At 42.9% G+C, this 14,960-nt stretch overlaps 1 protein-coding gene and 1 pseudogene across 1 annotated transcript; both read right to left on the reverse strand.

Moving 5' to 3' along the window:
• Positions 1–5,390: 5,390 nt before the first annotated feature.
• ODF4 (outer dense fiber of sperm tails 4) lies at positions 5,391–11,164 on the reverse strand. Its single transcript, XM_065910911.1, is given in 6 exon segments — positions 5,391–5,402; positions 6,340–6,590; positions 6,784–6,918; positions 10,694–10,707; positions 10,709–10,960; positions 11,022–11,164. Coding segments are annotated over 6 exon segments (807 nt in total).
• A 2,881-nt stretch (positions 11,165–14,045) lies between these two features.
• LOC136150226 (small ribosomal subunit protein eS25 pseudogene) lies at positions 14,046–14,422 on the reverse strand (annotated as a pseudogene).
• Between the last annotated feature and the right edge of the window lie 538 nt (positions 14,423–14,960).

Consider the following 14,960-nt stretch of genomic DNA (forward strand, 5'->3'; position numbering starts at 1 on the left):
ACCATCAAGTCAGCAGTCACGGTAGACAGTGCTAAATGCTGAAATAGGGCACAAAGGTTTGTTTTTTGCTTTTTTTTTTTTTAATATTAATGTTGGTCAGTTGCTAAGTCATATCTGACTTTTTGCAACCCCATGGAATGTAGCACACTAGGCTTCCCTGTCCTTCACTATTTCCCTGAGTTTGCTCAAACTCACATCCATTGTTGGTGATGCTGTCTAACCATCTCATCCTCTACTGCCCCCTTCCCCTTTTGCCTTCAATCTTTCCCACCATCCAGGTCTTTTCCAATAATTTTATTTATTTACTTTTGGCTGTGCTGAGTCTTCGTTGCTGCACAGGCTTTCCTCTGTTTGTAGCGAGAGAAGGCCACTCTTTAGTTGCAGTATGCAGGCTTCTCATTGCTGTGTCTTCTCTTGTTGCTGAGCACAGGCATCCTGGAGACCCGTGTCTCCTGTGTTGGCAGGCAGATTCTTCAGCGCTGAGCCATCAGGGAAGCCAGTTAATTTTATATTTTGATCGTACCAGGTGACATGCAGGATCTTAGCTCCCCGACCAGACAGCAAACCTGCCTCCCTGCAGTGGAAGTGTGGAGTCTTAACCATTGGACCACCATCAAAGTCCCAGTAAAGACTTACAAGTCTGTAAAAGGAAGGTCGGTGAGGGAGCCACACAAAAGTCACTTCAGCTGAATTTTGACGGATTGCTTGCAGTTCAGCAGTGAAGTCTCCATTCTGCCTCAATTGCGTCAGAGGACTTCTAGCAAGGGGAAGTAGACTTGGTCAGATCCTCAGTAGAAAACCCTGGCAGACACCACCTTAAGGTTGTGATCAAATAAACATCCCAGTGTGGGTACTGGTACTGGTGCCTCTTGATATGATGCACTGAGAACACAGCAACATTTCTGTGACATTTCTACCAAAAATGTGTCACCTGAATGTAATTATAAAGACACATGGGACTAATCCAAATGGAGGGGTATCCTACAAAATAGCTGATCAATGTTAGGAAGGCATTGAAAGACTGAGAAACTCTTCCAGTTAAAGTGGGTGAAAGAGACGTGGCGAATGAATATGATGCATGATCCAGGATTTTCTTTTATAGTGGACGTCACAGGGACAGTTGGCAAAATCTGAATATTATTTGAAGCTTATATTGTGATATCAGTGTGAATTTCCTGATCTTGAGACTTGCACTGTGGTTATGGAAAAGAAGGTGATGTTATGCACCTTTTTTTTAAGAACTAGACACTGAAGTATTCGGAGGTAAAGGGGCATCATGTCTGCAACTTAATTTCAAACAGTAGAGGAAAAATAAAGGGTGCAGAGGGGGAGAGAGGGAAGGAGAGAGAGAGGGAAGGAGGGAAGAAAGAAGAGATACAAAGCAAATGTAGTAATATTAATATTTGGGGAAATCTGGGTGAAGAATATAAAGGAATTCTTTGTACTGTCCTTGCAACTTTTGTACTGTTCTTGCAACTTTTCTGTAAATTTGAAATTATGTCTCCCCCACCCACCAATTTTTTAATTGTCAGAGTCCTACTAAGAGGGCAGACAACTTTGCCTTCCTGTGACCAGTCCTTAGGCCTGGGGACCTATGAACATGAGGATACAGGGCAGTAACTCTTGGGCTTGCAGAAGCAGGATTTCATGCAAACAGTCTTTTTTTTCTTTTGACTTGTGTGTGGAATCTTAGTTCCCTGACCAGGGATTGAACCCAGGACCCTGACAGTGAAAGCACCAGGTCCTAACCACTGGACTGCCAGTGAATTCCCTCCATTCACCCACTGATGGACATTTAGGTTGCTTCCAATTTTTGGCAATTATAAATAAAGTTGCTATAATTAAATGCAAGTTTGTGTATGGACATTAGTTTTCAGTTCATTTGGGTAAATACCTAGGCATGTAACTGCAGGATCATATGGTAACAGTACATTTAGTTTGTTAAGAAATTTTCAAGCTATCTTCTGAAGTGGTTGTACCATTCTGCTTTCCTGCCAACAATGAAGGAGAGTTCCTGTTACTCCACAACACTGCCAACATTTGATACTGTGGAAATTACCATGTGACCCAGAAATTGCACTATTTACATTCCCTAGAAAACTGAAAACATTATGTATGAAAACTTACATATTCATGTTTATAGCAAAATTATGCATGAGAGCCCAAAGTCCCAAATGTCCATCAGCTTACAAATGGATAAATAAAATATAGCATATCCATGCAGTGGAATATTATTCATCCATAAACCAGAATGAAGTAGTGACATACTTTATAATATGAACAAACCTTGAAAGCATTATGCTAAATAAAAGAAGCCAGACTCAGAAGGTCACATATTGTATGATTTCATTTAACCTAATTGCCCAGAATAGGCAATCCACAGAAAGTAGATTAGTAGTTGCCAGGGACTGGGTGGGGAATGCAGAGTGATTTGAGTGGTAAAAATGTTCCGGAATTGAATAGTTGTGATGGTTGCACAACATAAATATACTAAAACTACCAACTTGTACACTTTTAAATGGTAAATTTTATGGTATGTGGATTTTATCTTTAAAAAACTAATAAAAAGAACCATGGAGACTCGCTCCTGGGCAGAGATAGGCTGAGTCTTAATCAAGGAGATTTCAACATTTTCCCAGCTGGATTTCAGAACTGCTATGAACCAATGACTCCTGTGTGCCTCTCATATCCCTCCTTTTTATTTTTAAATTTTCATTTTATTTATTCTTTTCAGCTGCACGTTGCAGCATGTGGGATCTTAGTTCCCCTACCAGGGATCAAACCCTTGCCCCCTGCAGTGAGAGCAAGGAGTCTTAGCCAATGGACCACCAAGGAAGTTCCTTGTGTCCCTCCTTTTTAAACGGTAATGTGTACTGTGGTTATCCTTTGACTGTCCCACCCTTGTATCCTGGGTGTGCAGGGGATGATCACTTGTCTCTTTAGCTCACAGGTGTTCAGGTGAGCTTAGGGAATTACATTCAAAGAGCCTCATCTATACTTGGACTTGATTTAGATGTCGTGATGGTTTCTAGGACTGCCATAACAAAGGACCAAATACTGGGTGGTTTAAACAACAGAGATTTATTTTCTCACACTTCTGGAGACTAGAGCCAAGATCAAGGTATGCTTAGGTTTGGTTTCTTCTGAGATCTTCCTACTTGGTTTGCTGGTGGCCCACCTTCTCTGTGTCTTCATGTGGTCTTTCTTCTATGCATACACAACCCCGATGTCTCTATTCCTAGTCTCATAAGGATACCAGTCAGTTCGTGTAGGGCCCACCCTATAATCTCATTTTAATTTAATCACCTCTTTAAAGACCCTGTCTCCAAGCGTAGTCACTTTCTGAGGTACTGAGAATTAAGGCTTTAATACATGAATTTGGGGGGAAACAAAACTCAGTCCCTAACAGCAGGCAAATGTATTGCAAAATTCTGAGCATTCATATTTTCCTGATGCCTCACCAGGTGACCAGGTAACCAGGTGTACCAGTGGGGTCTGGTTGGTTTAGTTCCTGCCACAATTTCCTCTTCTGGGCCTCCCCTCTCTGTGACCTAGTGACACTCAAATGCACCAGTAAATCCCCTCACGCCTTTTGCTTGTGGACTCCACCCTGACCCCAATAATGACATTTGCCCCCAGGTCCTCATACTCTCTCTCTCAGCTGTCCATCTGCTCGCTTGAGCCTGTTCCCAAGGTGTTCTTCCCATGTGTCATGCCATGTCCCTCTCTTCTAGGACCTCTAATTTCTTTTTTTTAATATTTGGGTTTTGTTGTTGTTATTGTTGTTGTTGTTGTTGTTGCACTGGGTCTTAGTTGCAGCATGTGAAATCTAGTTCCCTGACCCAAGAATTGAACCCAGGCCCCCTGCATTGGGAGCATGGAGTCTTAGCCGCTGAACCACCAGAGGATGTCCCATAGGGGCCTCTAATTTCTTTTGCCTCTCAAGTGGCATTGCCACAGTCAAGTTGGAACAGATCTTAAAAGACCTCACAAGGGGAACTTAACTCCATCATTTATAACACAGCAAGATTCTAAAGTTCCAGCTGATTGATGCTGGAATTGGATGAGACTTTGGGGGGCCTTGGGATAGGTGAGCATATTTTGCTTGTGGAGGGAATGCAAGCAATGTATGACCAGAAGGCAGACTCTGGTGACTTTAAAATATACCCACAAATTCTCTCTCTTTTTAAAATTTGGACACAGTATGTGGCATATGGGATCTTTGTTTCTCAACCAGGGATCTAACCAGTGCCACCTGCAGTGGAGGCATGGAGTCTTAACTACTGGGCCACCAGGGAAGTTACCCCACAAATTCTTGATACTCTTCCCCTCAATAGGTAGATCTTAACTCCCCTCCCCTTGAGTGTGGGGTGAACCTAGTGACTTGCTTCCAACCAATAGAACTATGATGGAAGTGACGGAGGATTTCTCCCAAGACTAGGTCATAAAAGGCACTGGAGCTTCCTCCTTGTTGCTCTCTTCAATGGCTCTCTGTGGGGGTAGCTAGCCCTGAAGTAGCGGATGAAGAAGCCCTTGTGGGGAGAAACTGAGGCTTCCTGCCAGCAGCCCTACCAGTGAGCCATATTAGAAGTGGATCCTCCAGCCCCAGTCAAGCCTTCAGATGACATCAGCAGACTTCAGATGACTCATCTGACATCCTGACTGTCACTTCATGAGAGAACCTGAGCAAGAACAATTCAGCTAAGTTGCTCCCAGGTTCCTGACCCCAGAAACCTGCATGATAATAAATATTTATTAAGTGGCTAAATTTGGGGGAATTTGTTATCCATCAATAAATAATATACCAGGTCTTTATCAAAAGAGGAAAATTATATATAGACTGGAATAGTGGCCCCCTTATTTATTTAGTTTACTTGCCTAGCCTCTGTAGGCACTTGAGTGTATGACTCCTACAGAATTACAGAATCACTTTCTCTAATTAGATTTTATCTATTTCTAAGGCAGTGGTCATGACACACCTATGTTTTGTGTCCCTTCCCCAGGATGACTGATTCAATAAATCCTCCCACAAACCCTTGCTAGCTACCCGTGGGAGGAGCATAAGGAGGACACTGAGTAGGGGTTTGTGGAATGTCTCTTCTGCCTAATTGTCAAGACGCTGCATTAGGTTCTTTGTTCAGAATATTTGCTTGAAGCTAGGTTAGAAATTCCACAGCTGCTAGTCAGGTAGGGTAAAGATAGGAATCTTTTTTAAAAAGCTCAAATAAAATAGATATCAGGCATATATATTAGGTTGAAATCATATGAAATTAGAAGTTAATTTTAACTGCTGAAACAGCGATATCATATGGTTCAATAATAACACATATTTTTTTTAACATATCCAATCCACTCACAATTTGTCCCTGCACTCCTCCAGCTTGCTGGCATCAGGGCTCTAGCTGGAGGGATATAACATGATACAGATCAGTCATACAAGGCCAGCAGAGTGCAAGATACCCAAATCCCAATAGTCTCGGCCAGCACTGCCTAAACCAGAGGCCACATGTCTTTGTGAGCCTGGGTTTATAGCACACATATGTAACTTGTCTTTTGACCACAGGACCTGATCCTACTGTTTTCCTGTCTTACTCTCTGTCAGTCCTGTTGTTATAGAGTGGTGGGCATGGGAGATGGAGTAGGAAGTTGTAACAGCCAGAGAGTCAGGGAGGTGAAGTTAGGGGTGGTGGTGGAGGAGTTTCAGGTGGTGGAGGTGGAGGTGGTGGTCGAGGAGCTGATGAAGGTGGTGGTGGTACAGTTTGAGTTGATGCTGGTGGTACCCAGACACAGGGCTTTTTGAGTTCTCAGTCATCTGAGCTGGACACTGCAGGTGGGATTGCTGCTGGGGGCACAGCCATACCCTCTACTGTGCTCTCCTTGTTTAACCTGCTTCTGTACCCTTGGGTCATTTTGCTTTTGAACCCCTCACTGTGAGTAAACCATCAAGTTAAATCGTGATATCTCTCTCCTGATGACTCTCCAGCTACTAAGAACAAATGTTAGGGCAGAGGCAACAAAATTGAAAGAAGTTTAGCTCCCAGAGAGGTGTTTGCCTGTATACAAGTGTGCTTGTTGTGGGGAGAGATGGGCAGGCTTGAGGACCAAAGTGTGCTGAAAGGCCCCTTGGCAGAAAGAACTGGGAAACACACTTGTTCATTCTCCCTTCCTCTCCTTATTCAAGCTCTTGTCTTGTCTCAACAACTACTGGACATGATAAATAAGAGACAATTTATTCTACATCATCTAAGCTGTAGGCAAGGCAGGAACAAGGACGAGGTGTGCAGAGCTGGCCTAAAGTCCTCCCTCTCTAATTCCTTGCAGTGATGAGGGCCAACCTACTTCAGGGTTTGGAGAGGGGAAGGATGAGGAGGCAGGTTCAGAGGAATAAACAGGACTTGGAGCCAGGGATGTCTTCTTTTGGTCAGGGTCCAGGACTTCCTCCTGGCTGACAGTTGTATTGGAGGTAACCGGCTCACTCACAGATTCATGTTCGGAGCTGGAACTGCTGCTGCTGCTGCTGCTGCTGCTGCTGGCGGGATGGCTCAGAATCAGACACCAGAACTCTCCATGGTTGAAGTAGCAGAGGACTGCTGGGAAAAGACAAGGAGAAAGGGGAGAGGAAAATCAGAGATTGGGAGGAACAAGTGGCAAGCAAAGTGAGGCCAAGGGGAAGAAAAGTCCCTAAGAACCTATCCCTGGGGATTGACAGCCCTCTCCCTCCACACTTTCTCTGCCCTGACCCACCTGTGTTCCCTGCTTCCCAGGGCCCTCTGTACCACTCACCACAGATGGCATACAGGATAAACACCAGCCAACCAACGAAGTAGCTCCAGCAGAGGGGGATTGATAAATTCTTTCTCAACTCGAAGAGCCAGACATTAACAGGGAACAGTATGAGGGTGAAGAAAACAAAGAAGGCTAGGAGACAAAGGGGTGCAAGGGGGTCTTATTTTCACTCAAGAATTCCAAAAGCATTCTTCCTCATCTGCTGAACTACAGTCACAAACCACAACCCCCATCATCGCACACAGAGCATGTGGTCCCAGAGGTTCATGGGAATCGACCTCTCCACCTCCACCCCACCAGTGACCAGGAATCGATGGAACTCAGTTCTCAGTCAAAAACTACTAGTTCTGTCCTCCTACCACCCACAAACCCAGACCCCACTCCCAAAGAAAGGAAGAGGAAGAAGTGCCAGGAAGATGTGGGTTAGGAGAAACTAAGGACCTTTTCCAGAGCTAGGGGGCACCTTCACAGAAGCTCATGACAGTCCCAATCCAGCCAAAAAAGGGCAGTTTCTGAAGACCAGGTATGTACGGCAGGTGCAACCAGATGGTGAGGATGATGCCCAGCCCCAAGGCCAGGCAGAAGGTAATCTTGGCCACCCCAAAAGCTGGGTGATTTGTCCACAGCTTAAAACTGTCTAGGGAAAATGAGAAAACAGGATGAACTAAAGATTCGCAAAAGACAAAATATAATCGAATAAGTAAATACAAGGAAACAACCAAACAAATGCACATTTGAGATAACAATAATAAAATATCACTTTCACCTATTAAATAGGCAAAGATTCTTGATATGGAGATTGTGTGATAACCCCAACCATATGAAAACAAATGCCTCAAAGGAGAAGCTGGACAGACAACTTGAACTGCAGTTCTCAAAAAAATACAAATGTCCAATAAAAACATGAAACTCAACAATAAAAAAAAAGAAACTCAAGAATAAGAACTATAAATTAAATGTGATTTTTTTGGTTTATCAAATTAGCAAAGATCAAAACAAAATTGATCATTTCTAGTGTAAGAAAGGATTTCGAGAAAAGAGGTGCTTTCACACACCATTGGTGGGTAGGATCTCTGATGTGTGATCAGAGATGCTACCTAAATCTAAAATTTTAAGACCAATTGCCCCAGCAATACATCCTCTTGGAATTTATGTTAAGGAAACAATCCAAGATATGTATCAAAATTTATGTACAGAGATCTTCTTTCCAGAATTATATATATGTCTGACAAGAGAGTTGTTAAGTTATAAGGTACCCACACATTAGATTATTATGAGTTCATTAAAAACCATGATATGATAGATGATTGTCTCCGGATAGAATCTAAGGAGGGAACCTGGAAGGTGGAAGGCTCACTTTAATCTGTTGTGTTTTTTGAATTTTCACTGTGTTCATATACTATGTAATAAAGTAAATTTTTAACATAGATATTTATAGAATAATTATTTTATGATACAAATAATATGCTTACCACTGAAAAGTGGAGTTTACAACACCGAGCATGTAAAATGATTACAACTTTAAAAAAATTAAAATATATATTTGTTAAAAATAAAGCTACATATATATTTATTTGTATTTATTTTATATGGATACACAAAAGACTGGAAGTAAATCCATTACAATGTTAACTGCAATTATATCTGTGTGAAGAAATTTTAGGTGATTTTTATTTTCTTTCTTAAACTTTCTGCATTCTAACAATAATTGTGCAACTTTTTAAATTAAAAAAATAATATATTCATGTGTTTAAAGTTAACAGTCATAACTTTAAAAAGAATATGAAAAAATATGTATGTGTATAACTGAATCACTTTGCTATAGAGCAGAAATTAATGCAACATTTTAAAATAATTATACTTTGATAAAATAAAATTTAAAAAAATAATAAACAGTCATTGCTGACCAAGTTACAATGAAACAGCCTCTTTGTACATTGTTAGTGGAAGCATAAATTGTTTTCATACTTTTTGAAAACAACATGGAAAATTTTATTAAAAAGCCGTATGATAATTATACTCTTTGATCCATTAAACCCACTTTAGGAAATCTATTCCAGAGATACTAAGCACAGGAAAAACTTCATGATTAGCAAGCTTTGTTGGTCCTTTTTTCTTAAGTATGAAACTGGAAATAAATTTGCCAAGAATAAATAAGATAGTCAAGTCACAATTAAAAAATCTATTAAGTTGAATAGTATAGTCTTAATATGGGGTGTTTATTATATCTCATACATTTTTAAATAATATAAAATAAGTAATAAAATAATCTAAAGATATAAAATAGTTTATGAAGAATGATTAAAATAAAATATAAAAAAAAGAATGAATATAACTATGTAAAAATTATTCAAAACATGTTCAATTTTTTAAAAAAGAAACCTGGAAAAAAATTGAGTGTTGAATAAACATCCAGTAGTGACTGTCTTTGAGTAACCTATAGAGCAAAAACTCATGTAGGTGCTTATGTTTTTGAGCCAGACACATCTGAGTTATAATTGTAAACCTGCCATTATTAGGTTGTTATGTATAAATTTGCTCAGGTGAAAAGAGGTCAAAAATTAGCCCCGTCTTGAGGTTCAGCCTAATAGCTTTATGATCTTGAGCAAGGTAACCTGAGTCTCAGTTTCCTCATCTGTAATATAAGGATAATTATCCCTAGCTCTTAGAGTTGATAGGGGATTAACTTAAGCAAATAGAATAAGGTTGCAAATAATGATAGCTTTTGTTGCCCCACATTTATTGGAATAAGGACGTATTACTTTCAAGATGGGGCTTCCCTAGTGATTCAGTGGTAAAGAACCTGCCTGTTAATGCAGGAGACTGCCTGCTATGAAGGAGAGACAGGTTCGATCCCTAGGCTGGGAAGATCCTCTAGAGACAGAAATGGCAGCCCCCCCCCCCCCCACCCAGTATTCTTGCCTGGAAAATCCCTTGGACTGAGAAGCCTGGCGGGTTACAGTTCATGGGGTCTCAAGAGTCAATCAGGACTTAGCAACTAAAACACCACCACTTTCATAATGGAAGTAAATAATGGTTGTGTAACTTTTTTTTTCTTAATGTGGAGCTTTTTTTTTTAAGCTTTTATTGAATTTGTTACAACATTGCTTCCGTTTTCTGTTTTGTTTTTTTGGCTGCCAGGCATATGCGATCTTAGCTCCCATTGACCAGGGATGGAACTTGCACCCCTGTATTGGAAGGCGAAGGCTTAACCACTGGACTGCCAGGGAAGTCCTCTACAGCTGTGTAACTTTAAAAAAAAATGTTAATAAGGTCAAGAAGTGAAATTTGGGAGTCAAAAGTTCTGGTTTTCCACAAATGTTGAGAAAGGTGACCCAAACCTGAGAGGTGAGGGGACAACAGAGGTAAAATTAACAAGACTAGGAAATGGAGTAGCTGCAGGAACTCTGGGAAGGAGGAAGGAGCAAGGTAACCAGAGGTGGAAACACAGATCTGGTCCGGAAGAGCAAAAGCCTGTGGCGGGGGAAGAACAGTGGTGGGAACGTGGGCCTGCGGAAGAGCATTCTGAGGACTCCTCAAGCTCTCCTCAGGCTCTGGGTCCGAAAGCCTTGAGGAAAGAAATTCCCAACCCTCTAGGGCTCTTCTCCCAGGATAATAGTGAATTGTGTCATTCATGAGTGATTCACAAACCCCCAGAGTCCAAGTCCCTCACAACATTTCTGTAAGCACAGACTTGACTGCGAGCCTTCCCATAGGGGCAGAAGAAGTGGTTTGCCCAACTAAGGAGGAACAATGATCCCTGGGGGGTCTCAGGGCCAGTAGAACCATTTTACTGGTCAAAAAAAGTGGGGCTGACCAGGGGGAAGGGCCAAGAATACTGGGGTGCAGAGGTCGAGGCCAAGGCAAGCAGGAGCCCCTGGGTGGGATGAGGGAGTAAGGGTCTCACCTTTCCCATTCTGAGTTGGAACCGCTCTTGGATTTGTAGAAATGCAGGAGCCCCAGGGACATTACGTGAACTGATGTGTAGATTTTGGTGGTGACATTCATGGGCCAGTGCTGGTAGAAACGGATCCTCTCAAGGCACAGCCATTTCTTGGAGAAGACCATGACCACCAGCAGGATGAAGGCGAGCAGGCTGAGCTCTGAGGCCAACACCTGCGATATCCAGCGGGAGCTGTGTGTAATCCTGCACTGCAGGAGTAGCGGAGAAACCCTGTGGAGCTTCACGCTGTGGCCCTTAATCACCGGCCAGTTACCGTCAGGGGTGGAGACACGGTTCTGCACCCCTTCCTCTTGTCCCGGGCTCTCCGCCACCCCATCCTGCTTTCCAGCCCTCCCAGCCCTTTCCAGGCTTCTGATATTCATCACTTTCTCTTCCTGACCCAGGGAATTCATCCCTAATGTTCCCTGTCCCCATCTTGAGTACTCCCTGACTCCGAGTCTATCCTCCACCCCATCTCCCCCTTCCCTTGCCAGTGTCAGTTGTCCTTCATCATTTAAATGTTTTCATCAGGCAGAGCAGAGGCCACCACAGCACCTGGGGTCTGGAAAAGAACAACCCATTCAGCAGGAGAGGGCCCCTAACTGCCATGGAATATTCCTTTGTGGAGGGAGAGGGGGCATCAACTGGGGGAAGGGGCCCACAGCTTCAGCTCAAGCTCTTTCTGGAAACCCTGCTCCTCTGGGGCCTCAACTCAGAACTGTGGGTGTGATGCCTCCTTCCTCTAAGAGCCCTTGTTGCTGAGGGTCTGCTTTGCTCTTCCCACATCCTCTGCCCTAACCCCACCCGCAACTACTCACGGATGGAGCAGGAGAAGGGGAGGAGCTTGTCCCCAGGGAGATGATTGGATATGCCTCCCACAGGTGTCACCAACCTTCTCCCTACTTCCCCCCTCTCTACTCACTTCTGGTCCTCAGTTCCCACCCCTTCCCCTCTTTTTACCTTTTTCCCTTTTTTTTTTTTTTCTCTTAGCACCAGAGGGGAAAGACACAGGACCAGGAGGGGACATGAGAGTGTCATACAGTCTGAGATTTTCCTAAGCTGCCTTTTGAGCTATAGGAAAATAAATCTGAGTCACCCGAGGCAGCCTGATCACTGTGGCTTCCAGACCTCAGTTAGCCCCTGGAATTCTTGTGAGCAGCAAGCCTCTCAAATTTAGGCTATGAGTCTGAATCCCATCAGAGTTGATTCACTTTATGAAAAGAGTGATACACATGGTTAAGAACAAAGGCTTTCAGTCCAGCAACCCAAGAGATGAATTAGGGATCTTCCTCTTAATGGCCTTATGAACCCGGAAGAATCATATAGCTTCTCTGTGTCTTAGTTTATTCATCTGTAACATAGGACAATACTTGTCTAGATTTGGTTTGAGTATTGAATAAGATAATGGACAAAAAGCAATCTTTTGTTCATAGTAAATTCCCAGAAAGTGGAGACATCATTTTTAAATATTTTATTTATTTATTTGGCTGTTACCGGCCTTAGCTGCAGCATGTGGGATCAAGTTCCCTGACCAGGGATTGAACCCTGGCCCCCTGCATTGGGAGCACAGAATCTTAGCTGCTGGACCACCAGGGAAGTCCCAAGCAGCATCTTTATTGTTATTGTTTTCATTGTTGTGCACTCTCACCAGCAAACATAGAAGAAAGAGCAAAAACACAGAGGTGTTTAGCAGGCATCCTTGCTGACGAGTGACTGCAAATGATGGAATGGAATTGAAATTAATATAAGCCAAAGGGGGAGTTAATTATAGATCATGAGCTCATGTGCACAGCTGGAACTCAGAATAATTAGAATCATGAATTCAAATCCTGTGTGGACTCTGCCTCTGTGTCTTAATCCATTTGGTCTGCTATAACAAAGTATCATAGAGTTGTTCAGTCGCTTAGTCATGTCCGACTCTTTGCAACCCCGTGGACTGCAGCACGCCAGGCTTCATAGACTGCAGAATTTATAAACAACAGAAACTTATTTCTCTTAGTTTTGGAGGCTGGAAGTCCAAGATCATGGTACCATCCAACCATAATTGGCATATTCGGGCGATAGCCCAATTCCAGATCACAGACTTCTTGCTGTGTCCTCAGGTGAAGCTAGGGATCCCTGTGGGGTCTCTTTTAAAAGGACATTAAGCCTATTCATGAAAGTGGAGCCTCCCACCTCCTCAAACCTTCACCTTGTGGGTTACTTTCCCAACATATGTATTTGGGGGACACAGATATTCAGATCACAGAACTTGGACACTGGTCTTGCTTCTCCTTGATCATTGTTTTTTAAAAAATGTATTTATTTTATGAATGCATTTATTACTTTTGGTTGTGCTGGGTCTTCATTGCTGCTCCAGGGCTTTCTCTAGTTGTGGCGAGCGGGGACTTCTCATTGCAGTGGCTCATCTTGCTGCGCAGACCACAGGCTCCAGAGATGCATCAGCAGTTGTGGCACATGGGCTTAGCTCCTCTGCAGCGCATGGCATCTTCCTGAACCAGGGATCAAACCTATACCCCCTGTACTGGCAGGTGGATTCTTATCCACTGTGCCCCAGGGAAGTCCCTACCTGAGTATCTTTTTCTTTCTCTGGAAACCACCCTCCGCCTTTTCTCTCATCCACATGGTGACAAACGTGGCCCTTACACCCCACACAGTCCATCTTACACCTTTTGCAGCCAGAGCAAAGATTGCTCCATTCCAAGCCCAAATATTCTTTGGCCCTGCCAGGGACAAGTGCAATCCCATTAAGCTTGGTCAAGGTCACCCAAGTCTGGAGGCTGACCTACAAACTAATGACAGATAGGGAGTTGCTGGGCAAATTCCCTAGCTTTCTGAGTTACAGGTAGGAAAAACTGTGAAGCGTGTTCTATGCCGGGAGGGACCAGTGTTGGGGGGAAGGGACTGGCCCTACCAGGAATGAGAAACCATATGCATCACAATAGAATATGGAAGAATCTAGGCAATACAATGTTTCCTGAAAACTGTAACTCCCAGAAAACAATGCCACAGGTATGATACCATTTTTATAGAGATTATAAATAAGCACAACTAAGCAAAACATTGTTGAAACATACATTCTATTATGATTGCATGGCATGTTTTAAAAAGCAGTGGAATGATAAACACAAAATGTAAAATAGTGGCTATTTCCCAGGGGAGGCAGAGAAATGGGACAGAGAGGGTTACACTGGTACATACACCAGTAGGCAGTAGGCTATTGGTTCCTGAGTTGGGTGATGAGTGCATGGGTATTCATTACATTAGAATCATTTTTTTTATTTAATGAAGTTTTATTTTTCAAAATGGGACCTGTTCATGCATCTTCACCAACAGCTGGGGCATCTCCACCGTTGATGTTTCTGGTGTAAATCACTTGAGCTCTGTGCTTTGAAACCAATTTAATAAGTCCTTTACTAAGGAGTTCCTGAAGGGTTGCTCTGGCCAGGGAACCACGAATCTTCAGTCTCTCAGAGACGACAGCTGGAGTTATAAGCTTATAGTTGGGAACTTCTTTACAGAGTTTGTCATATGTTGCTTTGTCAAACAAGACTAGGTTATTGAGCTTGTCCCGAACTTTGCCTTTGAACCACTTCTTTTTTTTGGCCTTGCCCACAGATTTGTTCACTGGATCTTGTCTTTCTTGGCCGACTTTCCGGCATCTTTCTTCTTCTTGTCGTCCTTGGGTGGCATAGCGAAGGCCGGAGAGCAACTGCGACCACTGCCGCCTCGCTAAGATGTTGGACAAAAAGCTACATTAGAATCATTTAGAATCATTTGACCAAGAGCCGAAGAATTGATGTTTTCGAACTGTGGTGTTAGAGAAGACTCTTGAGAGTCCCGTGCACTGTAAGGAGATCAAATCAGTCAGTCCTAAAGGAATTGTAATATAATTAGCCTCCAACTAAAAAAATAAATGGAAAAAAAATCCTAAAGAAAATCAACCTTGAATATTTACTAGAAGGATTGATGCTGAAGCTGAAGTTCCAACACTTTGGCCACCTGATGTGAAGAACCAACTCATTGGAAAAGACTCTGATGCTGAGAAAGATTGAAGGCAGGAGGAGAAGGGGACAACAGAGGGTGAGATGGTTGGATGACATCACCAATTCAATGGACATGAATTTGAGCACACTCCGGGAGCTAGAGAGGGACAGGGTAGCCGGCATGCTACAGTCCATGGGGTCATAGAGTCAGACACAACTGAATGACTAAACAACAACAAATAACA

Source organism: Muntiacus reevesi, chromosome 18, assembly GCF_963930625.1.
Source record: "Muntiacus reevesi chromosome 18, mMunRee1.1, whole genome shotgun sequence".
Classification (NCBI taxonomy): domain Eukaryota; kingdom Metazoa; phylum Chordata; class Mammalia; order Artiodactyla; family Cervidae; genus Muntiacus; species Muntiacus reevesi.